At 41.1% G+C, this 21,593-nt stretch overlaps 4 protein-coding genes across 5 annotated transcripts; 2 read left to right on the forward strand and 2 right to left on the reverse strand.

Moving 5' to 3' along the window:
• The first annotated feature begins 3,053 nt into the window (after positions 1-3,053).
• On the forward strand, positions 3,054-8,964 carry LOC108105865 (very long-chain-fatty-acid--CoA ligase bubblegum). Of its 2 annotated transcripts, none has more exons than XM_017212641.2 (6): positions 3,054-3,210; positions 5,272-5,513; positions 5,606-5,951; positions 6,012-6,511; positions 7,668-8,259; positions 8,323-8,964. In XM_017212641.2, the coding sequence occupies exons 2-6, from the start codon at positions 5,281-5,283 to the stop codon at positions 8,644-8,646; spliced, it is 1,995 nt and encodes a 664-aa protein (XP_017068130.1). In that variant the 5' UTR covers positions 3,054-3,210; positions 5,272-5,280; the 3' UTR covers positions 8,647-8,964. The 2 variants fall into 2 exon arrangements, with proteins under 2 accessions (XP_017068130.1, XP_017068129.1); XM_017212640.2 differs by lacking the exon at positions 3,054-3,210 and adding an exon at positions 4,790-4,856.
• A 116-nt stretch (positions 8,965-9,080) lies between these two features.
• Positions 9,081-10,077, reverse strand: LOC108105773. Its single transcript, XM_017212496.1, has 2 exons — positions 10,016-10,077; positions 9,081-9,853 (listed from the first exon to the last, which is right to left on the reverse strand). Exon 2 carries the CDS (start codon positions 9,794-9,796, stop codon positions 9,110-9,112), a length of 687 nt encoding a protein of 228 aa, XP_017067985.1. The 5' UTR covers positions 9,797-9,853; positions 10,016-10,077; the 3' UTR covers positions 9,081-9,109.
• Positions 10,078-16,617: 6,540 nt separating this feature from the next.
• Positions 16,618-18,889, forward strand: LOC108105874 (long-chain-fatty-acid--CoA ligase heimdall). Its single transcript, XM_017212649.2, is given in 3 exon segments — positions 16,618-17,695; positions 17,782-18,115; positions 18,117-18,889. Coding segments are annotated over 3 exon segments (2,046 nt in total). The 5' UTR covers positions 16,618-16,625; the 3' UTR covers positions 18,759-18,889.
• LOC108105875 (insulin-like growth factor-binding protein complex acid labile subunit) lies at positions 18,845-20,984 on the reverse strand. The gene is made up of 4 exons (XM_017212651.2): positions 20,128-20,984; positions 19,350-19,943; positions 19,100-19,297; positions 18,845-18,971 (listed from the first exon to the last, which is right to left on the reverse strand). Exons 1-4 carry the CDS (start codon positions 20,971-20,973, stop codon positions 18,918-18,920), a joined length of 1,692 nt encoding a protein of 563 aa, XP_017068140.2. The 5' UTR covers positions 20,974-20,984; the 3' UTR covers positions 18,845-18,917.
• Positions 20,985-21,593: the final 609 nt, after the last annotated feature.

Raw genomic sequence — 21,593 nt, forward strand, 5'->3', positions numbered from 1 at the left:
TGACATATATTCTAGAAATAAATATTTATTTATAAAACACGGAACTTAAATTTAATTTTATCGAGTATTTAAAATAAATATATAAAATTAAAATATTATATTTAAATATTTCTACAATAGTCGATACTCTGATCAGGGCAATAATTTGTTTAACAAACAAAGAAGTCTTTCCCCAAAACCAAATGCGCTTCTCGCCTCCTAAATTTTCTTAAAGTTTCTTTGTTTTGGATTCTTTGGGGGCGTGTCAAGTCAATTATATGCAGTTCACTTTCGTTTGTCTGATTTTGTTTGAGATCCTGTCTTTGTGCTGGTGTCGCACAATTAAATTGAGCTAATTAGCCAAACACTTGTAATGCTAACCCGACCGTTTTGCCCCGACCAAAGGACCCTTTTCCTCCTCCCAACGACGGACTTGTTGAAATGCCCGGACACGTTTATAGCTTCTGCTTACCTCTTGTTTAAATTGGTTTAAGCGTTATTTTTAAATAAACCTTCGTTGTACATATGCGAGTATGTCCATGGGCAAAGCCACCTGCTAAAATCCCTTTCCCCTAGCGACATTATTATCACATCATTTGCATGCGTTTAGTGGGGGCGGCGATGGAGGTAAATAAGTGGAACTTTGTGCAGCTCAGGCGAACGTAATTCGATGCCAACTTTGATGATGACAATCTCATTAACATGACATCGGAATCAGAGCTCGTCGTCGGGTTATTTTGTCATATTATAGGGGAATAAAATCCGGGAGACAGTTCAATGATAGATGCTCGCTTTATGCTCGACTCTTGTCTGAATAAACGACAATTTCCAATCGAATTGCGATTGCCAGTTTAACTCTAGATGGAACTGATTTAATTTACTTTTTACTGCGCCAACGTGTAAGATTAAATTCTACATGTAACAAAGCTGTGTAGAGTTTTCCAGAGGTGCGCATCTTTGCTAGCGGGAAGAGCTTTAGAAAGCTTTTACAGTCTGAGCAAAACTTATTATCAAAAAGTTGTAGAAATTATAGACAACAAACTTGATTTACATGCTAAATTATATTTTGTTGAATATTTAAGCATAATATTAAGTTTGGATAAATTTAGGTTAGATATAAAAATTAGAAAGCTTTTGGGAGATTAGACTATCCTTACCAAAAGGTTTCGAATATCTTAATTTATGATCCTAATCAATAAAAAAGCTAAAAATCTGAAATATATAAAATGCAGGGCAATGAAATATTTAAGAAATTGTCATCTTCGCGGATTAAGTAATGGGGATTATCAACGAAAGTGGAAGCGGGATAACCCACAGGTGAAAGCCCGCATTTGGAGGAGCCACGCGAATTGGTGGACATGCCTTGCCCGGCTGATAAAACAACGAAATATTTTTGACTAATTTTTGCCATTGCTCGTACTGGGAATGTTTTAAAAATAATTCAGAAAGATTATCGCATTTTGCGTTAGCATGAAGGCGATAAGGCTGCACCTAGCATTCAGATTTTTATATAATCTATTCAGAAATACTGCATGCGGGTAATCGAATGTACTTACATTATAAGCTGGAAGAGATTTGAGTGAAGATAGTCGGTCGGACAGGCTATAGACATTTTAATCGGGGAGATCCTAGTAAGTTGTGATTTATACGAACCAGGAGCTATACTATCTAATCGCTTGCAGATAACCGTAAATTTCATGGGATAATCAGCTGTATCAGCTGTATAGAAACCATGACTGTGGCAAATTAAATTCCGCAACAAAAGTTGAACCCGTGGCCAGGTGGAACTATGTCCACGGATGTGGCATAAATTTAAAAGGGAATTGCCGCTTGATATATTGTTGTATAGTATTAGTGGCAGCAGTTTAATAGCCATCCATTGGTCAAGTGTGCCGTGTTTATCAGATCATAAACTGCTTTCCAGCTTGTATACCACGATAAGAGCTATAACATCGCCGAAAAAAACAAGAAAAACAAAAAGTAAATGCCATGCCAAAGGTAAAGAACCATTGGCAACAGTGCAAATCGATAGGTGAATCTCCCTATTGTTTATATAGCCCTCGTATTTGCTGACGCGTTGCCGATATCAGCGTTTATTAAGCCCTTGAATTATTTACTAAATATTTGTCTAATTTCTGTGAATCACTTGGTTATTATCATCTCGCTATTCATAGCTTATATTTCTGGATCAGCTGTTCTTCCCGTTTTAATTAAATTACTCAACTTATCTTTGTTACCTTCCCAGAATGTCAGTTATCTTGGCCCCCCATTAAAATAAAAGAGCTTGACTTTGCAGATTTTCAGCAGTCCATTCTTAGCCGAACACCTGTTCGGTTTAAAAACTTATTTATAAGAAAGCCTATTTGTGATAACTTGGGCTACTTGTGATTAAAGTTTAAAGGATATTAAGATATACAGATAAGGGGATTTCCAAAATATGGTTGCCCAGGTAAGAATATTATTTATTTTATTTAATAAAGTAATGACAGGCCTCCGAAGCCGTCTCAAGGTTGATTACGATCGAAGTTTCATAATATTATTCAAATGCGTAATTGTAAAAATCAAATAGATAAGCGTTGTATTCCCGGGGCTATCAATCGGATCGCTAAATGTATTCACTAGAGGAATTACCATGTAAATTATTTCAAATTTACTGCTCTAGATGTTCTATATTATGGCAATTCATTTCCTGGAACTTTAATTTAATGACAAGATGGAGTGTTTGTTTTGTCATGACATCTGATTTTTAAAAATAAATCTTTTTTTATCTATAAATCTTTAATTATCCTAATAGAACTTATTACCCCCATACCAGTTTTATCATATCCATAGTTCCACCAATCCCCACTGATAAGAACTTATACAATTATTATTGTCAGAACAATCAGAAAGATGTAGTGCCTATATTCACACTCAGCTAAAGCGAGCGAGCAGGCCGATCGCATGCTGATGATAAGAGAGTAACAGGTAGAACCCATATCGACATTGACGTCGACGCAGCCGCTGGCAGAGCGATCGGAGGCCCCGGCGGGTCGGCCGGAGACTTTCCTATAGCATCCGATCCTGAACGGCGTTCAGTTCACGCTGTGCCCTCGCTGAATTCGGTCGTGTGTGTGCTGCTGTCGTGTTTGTCGAGCGAAAGAGTGGGAGTATACGAAATAGACGGCAGTCGATTTGCGAACCAATATCGAGAACTCCATAAAAACCAAACAGCAAATACTAGTTAATTATGTAAGTTTGCCAAGGGGAAACGAACGAAAACAACTAGAAGCTAAAAAGAGTTATGAATAGAACAATTGAAGAGCAAAAAGTTGATTAGATGATAGTTCGTGACTTCCGGGCAACACGTGAAATTCGTATTGTCTAAATCTAATTTGTGGGTCAGTGCACTTTTTCGGCGGGTTCATTGTCATCGCCTGATTTCGGCAAGATTTGAATTCGCCGCACGAATTCCCCCAATTTCTATTCTTTTTCACCTTGCCTTCGATCGAGCCTCTTTTACATCACGGTCGTTTGTTAGTCTCTCCTCTTCTCTCTTTCTCTATCTCCCGATCCAACAGACTTTCGAAATGTCTTTTGGAGAGCAGAAAGCCATCAAATAGTTGCCAAATATTTTTAGATGCTGTGTGTGGCCTATTATCGGTTTTTGTTTTCATACTCAACTTCTGTGCCGCGCAAAAATATTCTCAGTGCGTAGTTCTTAACATTTTTTTGGGCGCCCAACATTTCCACCCCGATCATCACGCGATGACAAATGTCTCGGCGTTCTCACTTATCGAAAAGCCGGTTTTTATAGTTCCCTCCACAGCTCATTAGATTCCCGTTCAGCCCACTTTGGATCATAAGAACATATATGGCGCACCCCTTTTCAGTATTATGCGAAGTTGATAATTACAGCGGGTTTCCCGTTTGAATAGTTATTTTCATTGAAAAATCACTACTAACTGCATTTTCTAGAATATTTAATTGCTGTTTTCTAACAATTATATTTAATACTAAGAAAATAACTACTCAGTCATTTCTCCATGCCCCGATTGCGTGCGCCACTCTAAGCACTTTGAACTATTATCAGCAGACTGATATTTATTTTCCAGTGATTTATGATTTTCGAGTAAAATATGTTAATGTCTGTAGGTACCTCCCATATCTGCCAATAAAAAATAGGGAAAGACGCACTTCCATTAACCTGATAGTGCTTTGCCCTTGGGGTACTTTCAAATGAATCAATCTAAAACTTACTAAAACTCAATGAAATGCCAATCATTTATGCTTTTTATACCCATCAATCTGCTTCGTAACTTCTTCACAATAAATACATAATAATTATAAAGTTTCCTTGGTCATAAACGGGAATTTACTGGCTGACCCTTTGGACTCAGCTGACTGTTATGTCAGCTGTTGGGCTCTTTCATTCTTAATTTCCCTGCAGCACGTTGCTTATTTTGGTTCTTATCAATGCTTAGTTGCCTAGAATTTATTGATTAATAAAAAACCGAAAGCTGCAAAGTAAAACAAGCAGACATTATTGTAGATATCAAGAATTACGATTCTTGGCCTTTGCACCGCGAAAATAAAACTCATTCAAAGAACTCACCACTGTCGAATAGCAGCGACTTCTGATATTCCGAATTTGATAAGAGCCCAAAGTAAGATAAGTTATTATACCATAATAATGCGAATAGTTAGTAACTCTAATGTTGTTTTTATGACCAAAAGAAACGAAAAAGTGCTAAATTTATTCCATATCATTGGTTCTTCCTTGACATTGCTGGTTACCACCTTATAATCAGGTGCCAAGTTAAACGCGTACGATAAGAGGTGCCTTTTAACAGAAGCCTTGACATAGGCCAACTGAAGTGTGCGTCTTATCTAGAATGGTAAGAAAGAAGTATGGCTAGGAACTTTAGTCATAGATCGTATGATTCTCGTCGACAAGGCAAATTTCTCTAAACTTTTGGATTAAACTTCCTGCTTCATAAAAGACTATTAAAACCACATAAAACGTATCTAATAAGTTAATATGGAATTCAAATTTCTTTAATCTCGAGAATGATGATTACTACTACTGATATTCCACTAAATAGATTTAAATCAAATTTATTAACAGAAGTCATAGCTTATAATTGCCTACTGTCGGAAGTTCTCATTTCATATGTAATAAATATAATTGTGCCAGTCACGCCAATATCAATACGAAATGAAGAGCAATTATAACACGGATTTTGATCCAACCTATAGATTTCATATTATATTTTCTTTTAAAGTAATTAACTTTTAACTACTCAATTCCAGACTTGCACCATGACCGACGCGCTCTACAATCGTCCTGGTCCCAATCGCCTGAGGCAGGCGGATGCCTATCGCACCACCAACCGTCAAGATGCCGTCAAGATTCGGCTGGCCAAGGATGGAATCGGTGCCGAGGAGCCCATCTCAGTGCCCGGCCTGCTGAAGCGCACGGTCAACAATTATGGCGACTATCCCGCACTGCGCACCAAGAACGGCAAGAACGGGTATCAAACTGTCACCTACAAGTGAGTACCGCTAATCGAATTCCTTGCCAATTGCCAATTTGCGGATGATTTAATTAACGCTAAATGGCTTAACCACCTACCATCACTTGCAGACAATATGAAGAGAAGGTGCACCAGGTGGCCAAGGCCTTCATCAAGCTTGGTCTGGAGGAGCACCATTCGGTGGGTGTGTTGGCCTTCAACTGCGCCGAATGGTTCTACTCGGCCATGGGTGCCATCCATGCTCGTGGCATCATTGCAGGAATCTATACCACCAACTCAGCCGATGCAGTACAGCATGTCTTGGAGAGCTCACATGCCCAGATCGTTGTCGTGGATGATGCCAAGCAGATGGAGAAGATCCATGCCATCCGTGATAAGCTGCCCAAGTTGAAGGCCGCCATTCAGATCCAGGAGCCATATGCCCCATACCTCAAGAAGGAGGATGGCTACTACAGGGTTAGTTGAATGATAAGCAGATTTATAATATGACACTTGACTTTACTTAACAATCCTTAGTGGTCGGAGATTGAGTCCATGAACGTGAGCGATGTGGAGGATCAATACAAAACTCGCCTGGAGAACGTGGCCATCAACGAGTGCTGCTGCCTGGTTTATACCTCCGGAACAGTGGGTATGCCCAAGGGCGTGATGCTCTCCCACGACAACATCACTTTCGATGTGCGTGGCATTGTCAAGGCCATGGACCGGGTGGTTGTGGGGGCAGAGTCGATCGTCTCCTACCTGCCACTGTCTCATGTGGCCGCCCAGACCGTCGACATTTACACCTGTGCCTTTGTGGCCGGATGCATTTGGTTTGCCGACAAGGATGCATTGAAGGGAACGCTGGTGAAATCACTGCAAGATGCACGACCCACGCGTTTCATGGGTGTGCCGCGTGTGTACGAAAAGTTCCAGGAACGAATGGTGGCCGTGGCCAGCTCCAGCGGAAGCCTGAAGAAGATGCTCGCCAGCTGGGCCAAGGGCATCACGCTGAAGCACTACATGGTGAGTCAAGGGTAAGTATTCCCCCGATGAGGCCTCTACTTCAAATACTTCAACTCCGACTTTGTGTGCGCATAAATTATGCAAAAAGGATGCACAGTTAAAGTGGCTGCAACGACAGAATTCCATTCCCAACTCCCATTCCTGCATTTTTCATGTCTCAGCCATCTTTTCGGCCAGCTTCCTGGCCAAGGAGCTGATTCTCCACAAGGCTTTAAGTGCACTGCACGAAATATATTGCGATTGGGCTACTTAATGTCTTTAAATCAATAGCTGTATACAATTTCGATATTACAACTTAGACTAGGAAGTGTAATAATTTGATAAAAAAAGAGTGTTCAATGATCTGTAAATAAGATTACATGGATATTTTTCTCGGTGTAGGTGTGTGCCGTGTTTTGTTGGCCGCTAAATTATGCAAGGCAAGCAGGGCCGGGAGCGTTCTTCGCTCTGGTTTAAGCGAAAATCACTGACAACAACATTACTCATACGTCACGTGGAACACGCCGGCAACTCCCGCTGCTAATGCTGTTCTGGCATTTACCAGAAAATAGCAAATGCAGGAGGAGCAGGACTAGGACTAGGAGCAAAGCCAGGACATGCCATGCGGGCACGTTCTCTTAAGTAAAAACCGATGAATGAGGAAACGAAAAGCGGGTGTGGACCTAGAAGGGGAGGTCCTTTTAGGTGCAAGTACTTGAGCAGTGATTGAAGCATTACGAAGCCCATCAGGCGCTCTAAAACCAAACAAAAATCAACAGTAATTGGGTGAAACTCGAAACTTGTGATATTCCTTATCTTTAAAATTATATATACTAGGTATTAATGTTTTACGAATGCTTTGCATATTTTAAAGTAGTAAGAGCCAGTAAGGTTTAAGCTTATTGCAAAAGATTCTTATATACACTACGCTTGCAGATGTTATTTAAGGAGGGGCAAATGCAAACGTTGTTCAACATATAGATGGCAGATTTCTAATTAGTGTGCAGTTTCATTATTGCATATTTTCATTTGCACAATCAGCTTATGTACTCTTGTTTATTGAGGTGCACCTAATTCACAAACACCACCCATCCCATCACAGTACAGCCATACCCACCCCATCCAGCCTTCAACAAAACTCATCAGTCAACAAAGCTAATTAAACTTTTTGCCCGCAACTTCTCGCAGAAAGAGCTCCGGGGGATTCCGGTACAAGATTGCCAAGTCCCTCATCATGTCCAAAGTGAAACAGGCTCTGGGCTTCGATCGAGTCCTGACCCTGGCCAGTGCTGCGGCTCCTATGTCGCCGGAGACGAAAAAGTACTTCCTCAGTCTGGACCTGAAGATTGTGGATGCCTTTGGCATGTCGGAAACGGCCGGTTGCCATTCCATCTGTCTTTCTGATTCGGTTGGTCTGAACACAATTGGCAAAACTCTGCCCGGCTGCGAGTCCAAGTTCATTAACAAGGACGCCAGCGGTCACGGAGAACTGTGCATCCGTGGACGCCACGTCTTCATGGGTTATATCGACAACAAGGAGAAGACCGAGGAGTCGCTGGACGACGACTGCTGGCTGCACTCCGGTGATTTGGGCTATGTTGATGATAAGGGATACATTTCTCTTACTGGACGTTCTAAGGAGATTATCATCACCGCCGGTGGCGAAAACATTCCACCCGTGCACATCGAGAACTCGATTAAGAAGGAACTGGACGCCATTTCCAATGCATTTTTGGTGGGCGAGCAGCGCAAGTACCTTACTGTGCTGATTACCATTAAGGTGAGTCCTGGCCAAGAAGAATTTTATTTTTTAAGACCTTGACTGACTATATCCACTTTCCAGACCGAGCTGGACAAGGACACCGGCGAGCCTCTGGACGAGCTGAGTCACGAGTCCTCCGTGTGGGTGAAGTCACTGGGAGTGGAGCACAAGACCCTGTCGGAGATTCTCGCCGCTGGACCCTGCCCCAAGGTGTTCAAGTCCATTGAGGATGCCATCAAGAGGGCCAATAAGCAGTCTATTTCCAATGCCCAGAAGGTGCAAAAATTCACTATTCTGCCCCATGACTTCTCCATTCCCACCGGTGAACTCGGACCCACCCTGAAGGTCAAGCGCAACGTTGTGGCCAAGATGTATGCCGATGAGATCGAAAAACTATATGCCTAGATTTCCTTCGACGGAATAGAAGAGAGGTAGCCGCGGGAACTTGAGCTTTAATGTGAATTTGAATTTACCGGACTTCAAAGCCAATTGAGTGCCACTTTTGATAGGATTTAGGCGAATGTTAACTGTTGGATATTATACTTAGGACAACTATGCCCGTATGCCTAGTTAGACATTAGCTTGCCTCCGTGTAGGTCCAGAGATCTGTTTAATTAGTACCTAAGATTTATTTTCTATATGATATTTGGTTGTACCAACTGAACAAATGAACATTTTTTATTGTCTGAAGATTAACAATAAACTAGATTATTAACTGGGAAATTGTTCGTGTCTTACTTTGTTATTAGCTGAGAATATATATCTTTAAATATTTGGTTTTTAGGTAATAGTTTTACTTTATTGAAGATTTTAATACATGATTTGTTAGTAGATTGGATTACAAAATATGTATTCACCTTTCTACGCCCTATGGCTTAAAGGTTTCTGGTTCGCTGGTTGACTCCGTTCCCGTCTCAAGTCCCTTGGACAATCGCTCGGCCACGCGTTGCATCAGCTCCTCCATGCTCATCTCGATCTGGACACAGGCGCGTCTTCCTGGATCGTATCTTTGCTCATGGCCACACTGAATCCGCTCGCAACGCAGGCTCATGCTGAACCAACTACTGGCATCCTTGAATCCCGGCCAGCATTCGCACTCGTTGTGGGCCACACAGTGGCTATGCTCGGGACAACCACCCTGACAGACCGGACGACAGACGAGCTGGTGGCCAGTGGGTCGGTGGGTGGTGTGGTGGTGTGATGGCTCGTAGCCCCGCTGGCAATGACAGCGGTCCGGTTCGGCGCAGTAGCTGTGGGCGGGACACGGCTCCTGGCACACGGGCTCACAGAAACCAAACAGGATGGTTCGATATCCGGGACAGCAAACTTGGATGTTATCCCACCTCACTCGTTCTTCGAACACCACATAGCTATCCAAATCAATTGGTTGGCTGAAATTTGATCGACCTGCCAAGCGGGTCTTGGTCACCGGTACCTGGTACTTGACACTGATGTTCTTCTGACAATGGCCATTGGTGATGGCCAGGCTGCTGACCTCCAATCGCAACGTCATAAGGACGAATCCCACAACAGGACACAGCACTTTGAGCAGCATTGATGGGGTCTCACTTCGGGCTGGGCTCAAGATTGTGCGTACGTCGTCGCAAGTGCACTAAACGCAGTCGCCGCAGATTAAAGAGAAAGCCAATACGATTCTTTTGTTAATACTCACTTGGAAAAAATATCAGTTCCAATAATAAATTTATCTTAAACATTAAATTGAAAAAGTATGGATTTATAAATATGATTATTGGTAAATCAAAAACCAATATACCTAAGAAATCCGAAGGAATATCTTGAGTTTAGGTTTCAAAGTAGATTCTTCATTTGTGTACTTCATGGGAACATACGTAAGTATGCATTTACCATACAAAATCTATCGGTTTTTTTAAGTGTACATCATCGCAGTCTTCAGTCGTACGATAAGTGAGTCTGTCGGCCTTTTATTATTATTTCTTTTTGCATCGCAAGACGTCCTTATCTACAGCATTGGAAATGTACCGAGACGACCGTTTGGAGAGTTGAGAATCGGCCTTGGCTCGAGCATGTTCGCTTCGGTTGCATCGCAGTGGGGAAAATAATAACACAACAAAAGTTGGGAGTCTCATGTCGTGCCAACCGATCGATGCAACATGTTGTGTGTATTTTATTAAAATATTATTGAGAAGTAGGTATTATTTATGTTGGTAAAAGCAACACAATTATAACCCTTTTCTAAATATATTTTCTAGCATACATCCTGATGAAATGGCTAAATAAAAACCAAAGAAATGAAAAACAAATAAACTTATTTTATTTCTGAATGACTAACTATTTATTATAAAAAATTCCACGCAGAAGGCCAAGGTTGTTTTTACTTTAGACTTGTTATGGCAAATATGTTGTTTACTTTATAGTTTAACTTAACATTTTGTGGTTGGGTACATATGTACATATAAGCATAACGATTCCTCTCTGAACAATCATCTACGCAAAATCAGCTGAGCAACATGGGTTTCCTCGACTTGTTCTAAATTTAAGCATAAGCAAATACTTGGTCTGCTAACATGCTCTTACAGCTAGCTCTCTGCTTAAGTTTGTATGAAGGCATATGCTTACACTTGGGGTAAAAATGTAATAAATATAATAATATATATAAAATAAATATAATATAATAAATAGTATATAGTGTTCCTTGAAAAAGGCTAAACCCCATTTGCCCATAAATAAATTATTTAAAAGTATTTTTTAAAACTGTTATTCAAAATGTATATGTTAAAGATAGTAATATTATAATATTACTTATTGATTTTCGTAAATAATATGTAATATGTGTAATATGTTATTTCCTATAAAAAGTTAGTTAGAACCTATATAGGAACTTGAGATGATCTTAATCAGAAAGTTAATTTAGTACTTTATCGGGTTCTTTCAATATCTGAATAAATGTTATGTAAATATTTTTAATTTATTATTTGGAATAAGTTAATTTTTGCAAGTGGACAACATACAACACGACTCGACAGCGAGACGGACTAGGCAACCAGACACGTGTTCGTTTGTTAGTCGAGCTCTGATGGATGAGGATGCTTTCTGGCGGAGGGTGTATGGTGGTAAAGGGGTATACGGGTGTACGGGTGCTCCGGGCATACGGGTATAGTAGAGTTGTATGTGCCGGGCGGGTTTTGCATATGAGCTTTGTGCGTTTGTGTTGCTCGATATATACAAATAAACATAAGCAGCCAGCAGGCGAGCAGAAACGATTAGCAGGCTGAAAGAGCAGAGGAGCGTGTGTGTGGTGTGCAATGCTCCGATGTTGTTGTTGCTATTGCTGCGACGGCATTGTGTAGTTATGGGTATGGGGCGAATGGCTGGGTAGACAGGGGGCTACGAGCAGGAGGGGCGGTTAATGTTACCCCATGAAAGCTAAAACGGTAACGGGCGACGTTCTCACAAATTCGTAGGTATGTAACATATACACAAGTTTACATACCCGTCTATCTACATTCTCCAACGTGTGTGTGTGCTTAAGCTTTTGTGTGTGTGTAATGAGCAATAGCAGGGCAGCGCGAAAGCCAAAACCAGAAATGGAATGAAACTGAAATGTAATAGGTGACGCCGAGAAGAGTATTCAAATATGCAAAGCTACACATAAAATATCTAAATATAAGTTGAAATCTTTAAAAATAGATATAAGTTCCACTTTAAGAACTATTTTTAACAATAATTATAATCGCCTGATATCTAATTTGGGATTTGGTGCCTCATAATTCTCGAACGCTTCTTTATGAAACATTTTTTTGTGAATTTTTCTTTTATTATATTCTCGAACGAATAAAAAATAAATATAAAAAATCTGTTTCTATTTCTCGTAAACTAATTTAAAAAGTGTTATTTTGTTTTTCTCAGTTTACGAACATGTGAATATGTACAACATATGTAACCGTATGTAGGCAATGCGACCTGTTCGCATGCCAATCAGCATTTGTGTTGTTGTATGCCGGCGGTGATGACGTAGCGCTCTTCGAAATTGCTTACCGGCACGCCATCATTCGCAGCCAGCGTAGTAGTCGACGTCGCAGCTGACGTTGCAGTCGACGGTACACCAACAACAACGACCTCCGATGAGCAACGACTTTATTTGTTGTGATTATCGGCTGGCGGCGTTTAGCGAAACGTCGACAGTCGCAGCCAGTAAATAAAGGTAGGTTCGTGGCACAGATGCGGTCGAAAAAGGTGGGCACGTTGTCTCACGATCAACAGAGTTCGAAAAATTTGTAAAATGTTGAGTATTGGAATTAATTAACGCAAATTAATTAAATAAATTAAATTATGTAAACTAATTGCTTTTAGGAAATATTTTGCCATTTCAGCTTTATTCATTTGAATTCTTGTCTAGTTATTAAGATTCATTTTATGGTCTTTAATGATTTAAATCTTTGAGCAGACAGCCAGGAAAAGCGTTCTGCTCCATTTGGAAAAATTACGACCGTCATTGGTCGCTTTCCATGATCGAGCAGGATGCACAATTTCGCTCCATGGCAATCAATGCTACATAGAATTTTCCACTGATCAACAATGACGACAGAAAATCGAGGCATCATCGAAAACAAAATGCGGGCCCTGAAAAGTTGAGGCGGATAGATAGAGCAATAGAGAGGGAAAGTGTGACTCCTGATAATCCGACGTCTATCGTCGATGATAGAGACAGTAATGATGACTCTTACATGGGTTGCATCTACATACTATATGTGCACTGCCCGGTGCAGTTGAACCGATTAGCTCCTAGAAATTATCAGCAAATGCACTCAAGCTGAACTTCTGACTCCTCTGACGACAAAATCAAAAAGAAGGTCAACGTTTAATGATGAGCATGTATTTTCCGCCTTCGTTTATTTTTTTTAGGTTTTTTGCCCTACAAATGTGTTTAGAATGGATTTCATTAAGTTTAATTATTATTTTAAATGATCCCTAAGTAGTAGTCCTATTAATATATTTATTTTAGTGGGTATTCCACAGTCGATACATAAGTTTGCTTGGCGTTTTGTTCGACTGGCGACAATTTTGTCACCTGGCCATCGATCTTTGGTTGGACTTCATCTCACTTTCGTGCTAATGCGGGCATTAAAAACAGTTTTAAATACCGGTTGCTATTGTAATTGCTACTTATGCGGCTGGCCAGTCGATGCCAATGGAGGGGCAAAGATATAGAACCAGAATCGGGGCGACCGAGAGAGAGCTAAAGGGAGAGAGACTTGGTTCCGAATGTGAGTATAGCTGGTATAGAAATGAGTTTGAATGAGTTGCAGGGGTACATACGTATGTATGTAAAATGTACATATCCGTACATACTTGTACGTAAGTATGTCGTTCGTCCGCTTGTTTGTCAATATGTACAGTGTACACATGTTATTTGATTTTCGTTTCGCTTTTTATGTCTGCTGCTGCCGCTGTTGTTGTTGTTTCTGTTGGTGTTGTTGGTTGGTACATGAATATAAATGCTGTTTATCTCTACCGCCCCTTTTTTGCCCCCTCTTCAGTATATGAGTGTGTGTGTGAGTGAGTGAGTAAGTGTATGGCTGTTGTATGTGCACGAATGTGTTTCCTTATTGTTGTGTGTACTTGTTTGTTTGCTGCTAGTTGTTATTGTTGCTCGTGCTGCCGCTTTGCTCGCATGAACTTTTTGCTTTGGCTCGGCTCTTTCACGCCTGCTAATCAATGCTGTGCGCCGGGTGGTTTCGCTATATCTATATGTACACAAACAAATCTACAAAAGTCCCAGACATGCGCCACCACCATTCACATTCGCCCATCGTCCATATCCCATTGCCTTCCATTTGCCACGCCCACTGCCCGCACATTAGGTCACTCGATGGGCGGCGTGTAAATATGTACAAAACATATTGTTACACATGCCAGGCCGATCGGATGAATGGCTGAGGGGTTTGCATATCGATATAGTCCATGACCACAGCCGAAGATATGGCAAATCACTTTCAATATGTATCCGCCAAGTGCGCCCGTCTGTTTGTTGATGTATGTGTGTGAAAGTGTGTATGTATGTAAGCTTGTCAATTTCCCGATTTAGAGTCAATTGGTTGAACGAATCAATGGGACCCTCTTGTTAGGGTGGTCCAAGTCCGTCTAGGATGTACTTACTCTTGCAAAATAATTTGTATATGTAGATAATATCTATCTATTAGATATATCAGTTTAAAATATAAAAGAATAATTTAAGTATTATTTATTTACGGAAATCGTATATTAAATTAAAGTACGCCTTAGCTCCCGAACCACCCTTATAGAATTTATGATATCTTCACTGTCCAATTTATTGTTAGCTTTATTGCTAGTTCGCATTTAAGGTGCGCTTTCCTTTTCAGATGCTTATATGGCCATGTTTGCGCCAGATCCCGTACATCCGATTACATTTGCTTTGACACCCCTCCCTCAAGCCCCTGCCCATACATATATACATATATACATATATATATATATGTTTGGATTTTTATTCTGTCCTGGCATTAGTTGATATAAGTCCCATGTACCGTTACACATGCCACACTCACACTCGAACAAAACTCATATATATCTATTTATTTATATAGTTGCTAGTGGAATATAAAAAAAGCGAATGGGGAAAGCAGAATATTGCAACTATTTGTGTTGTCGTTTTGATGCAATAAAGACCCCCGACCACACCCCCCAGTGCGATAGTAGAGCCCAGAGACAATGGGTGCACTTGTTACCCATTCATGAGCTGCTGTTCATTGGTAAATAATTTCATAATAATGTTGTTGTTGCGAGCATAACAAAAGATAAGCTGCAAATTGCAACAATTACAGTTGAGTTAATAATATTTTCATTTTATCACATGTCCCGAAACTCATCGCATTTGGTTGCATGATTTTCAGTGTATGTGAATGGCCGGGGCCATTTGACACTTAGCAATAAAATAAATTAAACAATAAATTATAAATTTGTACAAAAAATGACTGTTTGACCACCAGGCGCCCAGAAATGTTAAGCCAGCTGGCCAGGCAGCTCGACTGCGTTTTGTTTTGCCTTTCAGCTGGCCTGTGTGTGAAAGTTTTTTCCCCTACCCTTCTTGTGTATGTGACGAAGTGCGTGTGTGTATATGGCATATGTCTAATGCGACTGACTGACCAAAGTGGGGAAAATGGAGGTGGAGGGGATTTACCGGCCGTAAAACCATGTTTCCCACACAGTTGCAAGTACCTGGGTTACGGGGCGTATGGGTCTTATTCCACATATGTGTCGACGGTGCCCGGTAACCCACTTACCTCACTCTGACAATTATGAACTGAACCTACCTGATTGAAAGTCAGCTGCCCCTCGATTGTCGAAGGTCAGTTTTGTTGTAAACGACTGTCTAGTGAGGTTGAGTTTCAAACATATTTATTTAAATTCTCTTAAGACCTGGGAAACTTAATAATAATCATTCCAAGTATTCCTTGACATTCCAGCAAAAGTTAAATATATTTATATGGTATTATTATTTGGATATTTGCTTTCCAATTGTTGTCATAGGTTAGGTTTTTAAACTTTATAAAGTTAAGTTTGATTTCGGTTTACGTTACTACATCTTGTTCTATATATTAATATTAAATGGCATTGTCCACCCAAATACATATTATTAAACATATAAATTTAGTGAAAATATAATCTCATACTCTATCTCTTAGAGACCTTTGTACCCATGAAAGTATATTTTGAAAACGCTTTGGCATTCGAATTCTATGACAAAAATCACTGACCGAATTTTCGAGACGGAGACCTTTTGATTATAATTATCGACATCAGTGTTAGAGGTTTGTTGTCACTGAGAGCAAAAGACCCAGACTTATGCTCTTATCAGTCAAAGACCGAATCATACACAAAAGTCATAGCACATGCCCAGAGATCAACCAATGTATTTCAAATGACAGACAAGAACTCTTGACTAATCGTTGCTTGTGGCTCGAGTGATTACCAAAGCCGGTAACCTATTTATTGCTCTGAGGCACTGTGGTTTATTTAGGTTTAGTTTATTTGTAATTAAAAATCCTTTTCAAGTTGCACAACTTTTTCAGAATATTATTAAACTAATAATAAGGAATAAGTAAAGGAATAAACTTTTCAGAATACTAAAGGGGTATATCCTTGAAAAAATCTTCCTCTTCCCTAAAATCCTAATCTATTCTCCTAGCTTTGTCTGTCTGTTTTTTAACCCCCTTATAATACCAGTAAAACCCAAAAACCCTCGGTTTAACCACAGTGCCTAGAACGGATCTCCGGTTTCTCTGCCTGCTACAGATCTCAGTGCTTATCAGCATCTGGGTGCGATGGCATAAATACCCCTGGTCAGAACCAAACCGAGTTTATTCGTCGCGATCGCCTGCAGCATGAACGACCTCAAGCCAGCTACGAAATATACAAGCACCTCGCTTCACGAAGCCGTCAAACTGCGACTGGACGAGCCGGGAGCCTTTTCGCAGACAGTCCAGCCTCAGACCATTCCTCAGTTCTTTAAAGAAGCGTGTGAAAATTATGCCGATCTGCCAGCCTTGGTGTGGGAAACCCCAGGATCAGGAGTTGACGGTTGGACTACTCTGACCTATGGGGAGTACCAGGAAAAAGTCGAGCAGGCTGCTCTGATGCTGTTGAGTGTGGGAGTCGAGGAACGCAGTTCTGTTGGGATCCTGGCCTTCAATTGTCCTGAATGGTTCTTGGCGGAGTTTGGCACCTTAAGAGCTGGAGCCGTTGTAGCTGGAATTTACCCTAGTAACTCGGCTGAAGCGGTATACCATGTCTTAGCCACAGGAGAGTCCTCTATTTGTATTGTAGACGATGCCCAGCAAATGGCCAAGTTGAGGACGATTAAAGAACGCTTGCCACGCCTTAAGGCCGTGATCCAGTTGCATGGACCATTTGAAGCCTTCGTTGATCAGGAACCCGGCTATTACAGCTGGCAGAAGCTGCAGGAGCGAACCTTCTCCAACGAACTCAAAGAGGAACTAGTGGCCCGGGAGAGCAGGATCCGTGCCAACGAGTGTGCCATGTTGATCTTTACTTCGGGTACAGTCGGAATGCCCAAGGCCGTAATGCTGTCCCATGACAACATAGTCTTCGATACAAAATCCGCGGCGCTTGGACTGAAGGATGTGCAAATTGGCAAAGAGAATTTTGTGAGCTATTTGCCACTGAGTCATGTTGCTGCCCAGATATTCGACGTCTTTTTGGCTCTAACCCATGCCGGATGTGTTACATTTGCGGACAAGGATGCACTCAAGGGAACGCTGATCAAGAGCTTTCGGAAGGCAAGGCCAACGAAAATGTTCGGAGTTCCACGCGTCTTTGAGAAGCTTCAAGAACGACTGGTGGACGCGGAGGCCAAGGCGAAACCGTTCTCAAGACTACTCCTATCTAGGGCTAGAGCTGCTGTGGCTGAACACCAGATAACCCTGATGGCGGGGTGAGTTGAGATAATCGTAGGGGATTATATTTTTTCAAAACGATTTCAACATTTTTTTTAACAAATGGTTAATTTTCCTTTTTTAGAAAAACCCCCTCTATATATGGAAATACGAAGTACTGGCTTGCTTCTCGCATCATAAAACCCATTCGTGAGATGATGGGTTTGGACAACTGCCGGGTTTTTCTGACCGGAGGAGCACCCACTTCCCATGAGATGAAGGAGTTCTTCCTAGGTCTGGACATTCCACTGGGCGAGTGCTATGGAATGTCCGAGAGTGGTGGTGCCATTACCCTGAATGTTGATATCAACAACTTATACAGTGCTGGTCAAGCGTGCGAGGGACTAAGCCTAAAGATCCGTGAGCCCGATTGTAATGGTCAAGGAGAGATCCTGATGCGAGGACGCAGCATATTCATGGGGTTATTTGGGACTGCCTGAGAAGACTGAGGAATCAGTCAAGGAGGATGGCTGGCTGTATTCGGGCGACTTGGGTTACATTGATCCCAAGGGAAACCTGATAATCTCAGGTCGTCTCAAGGAACTGATCATCACCGCCGGTGGAGAAAATATTCCCCCTGCCCACATCGAAGAACTGATCAAGAATGAGCTTCCCTGCGTTAGCAATGTACTGCTAATCGGTGATCATCGCAAGTACCTCACAGTGCTGCTTTCCCTGAAGACAAAGTCCGACGGCAAGACGGGGATTCCCTTGGATGCCCTGCGGGAGGAGACGATAGAATGGCTGCAGAATATCGGTATTCATGAGACTCGTCTCTCCTCCCTTCTTAGCATTCCTGCCGATCTTCAACTTCCCAACGATACAGCAGCTGTGGCAGCTGCCCTGGAGATCACCGCAGAGCCCAAGCTCCTGGAAGCCATCGAGGAGGGCATTAAGCGAGCCAACAAGCATGCCATCTCAAATGCCCAGAAAGTCCAGAAATTCGCCTTCATCCCCCATGAGTTTTCTCTGGCCACCGGAGAACTTGGTCCCACATTAAAAATCAGGCGAAATATTGTCCATGCCAAATATGCCAAAGTCATAGAGCGGATGTACAAGTAAAAGGAACATTTCACGGATTTCTTAGCCTAGGTTTAGTTTTTATTACTCAAAGGTTATATTGTTATCATTTAAAACAAACAATTCCCTTAGAATTTAAGACACTTTGAACTGAATATATTTGTTTTTTGAAAGCGATGCACATTTTATTTATAAAATAGGCTACGTTCTCTCTTGATCGTTCCTGACGGGCTGCCACTGAACTTTGCTGACGTGCTGAAATAAACAAGGGGTTATTGATAAGCGAGAAAGTCGAGCAGGTGTGATAAGTAAATAATAATAATTTATATTAATCAAACAATTTTACACCAACAACATCAAAGCTTTAAAATTTGTTTACAAACCACATTGTTCGGCTCCTTTCTCTCCAGTTTACGTTTCTCATTGCGATCGACGAATCGTCTCAGCCAACGGAGTCCTGCAAAGGATATTGCAATGGCTATTAACATCCAGATAATCACTGATCTTGAATCAAAACGATCTGTGGGAATCTTAGGCCAAGTGAGAGGAGGCGGCGATGGATTCCTATCATCATAGATTAACTAAAATAATTCAAAAATGATGAAACATTCTAAAAAGTTAGATTTGACTTACCCCACACTCGCAATTGTCTGTCTTTTGCTTTGGAATTGAACTCACATCCAGCAAGATAATGGATCGATTACTCCCATCCTCAGAGCAGTCTACACCTTCGATATTTGTAATATTTTCACTCCAATTATTAATTACACTCCAGGGACGAGCGAAATTAACAGAACTTGGTAGCTTCCGGGCCAAATTTGCAACCAACCAGCCACAGTCCCAGTTATTATTCGCCAAATTGATGTAACGAAAATGAAGAAGCTTACTGAGGTTCACAGACTTAAGACGGTTTGAGCTGAGATCTACGTAAAGTGAAAGGCGATTGAGGGAAGGTGATAGTTTTTCTAGAAAATCAGCTTCGCCAAGTCCATTTTCAGCCAATTTAATATATCTCAAATGATTTTGGTTGTGGAACATCTGTGGGGATAACTGTCCTATTTGATTGTTGGCAAGCATAATCTCCTCCAGCTGAGTGTTGGCATGGAATAAGGACTCGGGTAAAGTGTTCAGTCCATTATAGCTGACATCTATATGAATAAGTGCGACAAGCGACGCCAGACTTTCGCTATCCATTATGTTCACATAGTTATGACTTATATTAAGGCGCTTTAGTGGGGAAAAATAAAATATTAAATATTAATGATATCAAATAAAAACTACTTCTACCACTAATATGTTTTAGATATTAGATGAAAACATAAAAAACCTGTATATCCATTAACTTCATCCTTTAGATGTAGATTTCAATTATAAAATTCCTTTCATTGTAAAAACTGCCTCAAAAGCTTACCTCCAATGATTCCAATCCCGACAAAGCACCCTCATCAACCTTAGTTAGGTTATTGTAACTCAAGTCCAGGAACTGAAGTTCAAAATTTTTGGAAAATCCTAATGGTTCCAGTTTCTCAACAAGATTATTCGACAAATTCAAGTGAACCAGTCGAGCCAATCCTCGTTGACTGAGAAACTGAAGACTGCTCAGATGATTTTGATCCAGTCGTAGGCTTCGAAGATGAGTATTTCCCTCGAAGGAATCCATGTCAATGCCTTCTATAAGATTATGCTGAAGTGCAAGACTGGAGAGGCGATGGAGACCGTGAAAGACGGTGCCATCTATGTGCTCCAGTTGATTTCCATTCAGATGGAGATGCTTCAAATGGGATAATCCATAAAAGGAGTCCTCCTCGATTTGACTGATTTGGTTGTTACGCAAGTCAAGTTGTTGCAGCTGTGGATAGAGTTCGAAATTTCTGGCCCTCAACTTGGTCAATCTGTTGTGACTCAAATCCAAATTGGTTAATGCTCTCAAAGGCTCACTGGACCAGGGTCTCAGAGTGCTGAGGTTATTGTGGCAGAGGGAGAGATATTGCAGTTTGGTCAAGCCATTCAGCGAAAAGTCATCCAAATCACTTAGTCCACTGTATTGCAGTTCCAAATGGAGCAGATGATCGAAACGTACAAAGAAGGCATTCTCCAGATGCGGCAGGCTGCAGTTGCTCAAGGTGAGTGAAGTCAAAAGCTCCGTATCCCTTATCAAGGTCACCTCTGTCTTGTTGCAGTTCCTCAACTGCAGGCAACTTGCCCTGTGGCTGAGGCAAAAGATCAGCAGCAGGAGACTAACTAAAAGTGGGTACATCGCGTGGCACAATTCGCCGCAGACTAAACCCATGAATCTAGATTTTTGTAACCAAAGCACTTATCTTATTGCAGCAGCTCGAGAATCCAGCCGACAGCCCGTCAAGATAGAGGTAATCAGTTGATCAACTAGCCGCCGTTTGCGAAGGGAAAACATTTGCCCACCTTTCAGTAAACGGTAAAAAAAGCTCTGCTACTGTTTCAAGAACTCGCAAAATGCATAAGCTAGATAATCTGTACTATGGGTTAGGGCCTTACACTTTTGGATTTAAATCTTTAAAGTTTTTAGCGAGTCTTTATCTTGTATGTTTAAGTACAATATATGCTAAGTACAGATAATAAAAAAGTAGTAGTTATAGCAGAAAAACTTCCGTTTATGTTTTAACAATTTTATGTACTTTCTTATTACTCCTCAATGAAAGGAAAACAAAAAATGTTTAAATGGTTTGCAAATATCATAATTGCATGCAAACGCAGCTGGAATGGAAAATTTCATTTTTCATTGTCCAAACAGTCATGCATATTTCAATTAAATTTTGCAACTGCATAGTTGAAATCTCTTCAGTTGGTCGCTCTCTTTTTATCTCTGCGGGTCGGCTTTGGTCTGGCTTATTTGTCTTT

Source organism: Drosophila eugracilis, unplaced genomic scaffold (genome assembly GCF_018153835.1).
Source record: "Drosophila eugracilis isolate 14026-0451.02 unplaced genomic scaffold, ASM1815383v1 contig_353, whole genome shotgun sequence".
Lineage (NCBI taxonomy): Eukaryota > Metazoa > Arthropoda > Insecta > Diptera > Drosophilidae > Drosophila > Drosophila eugracilis.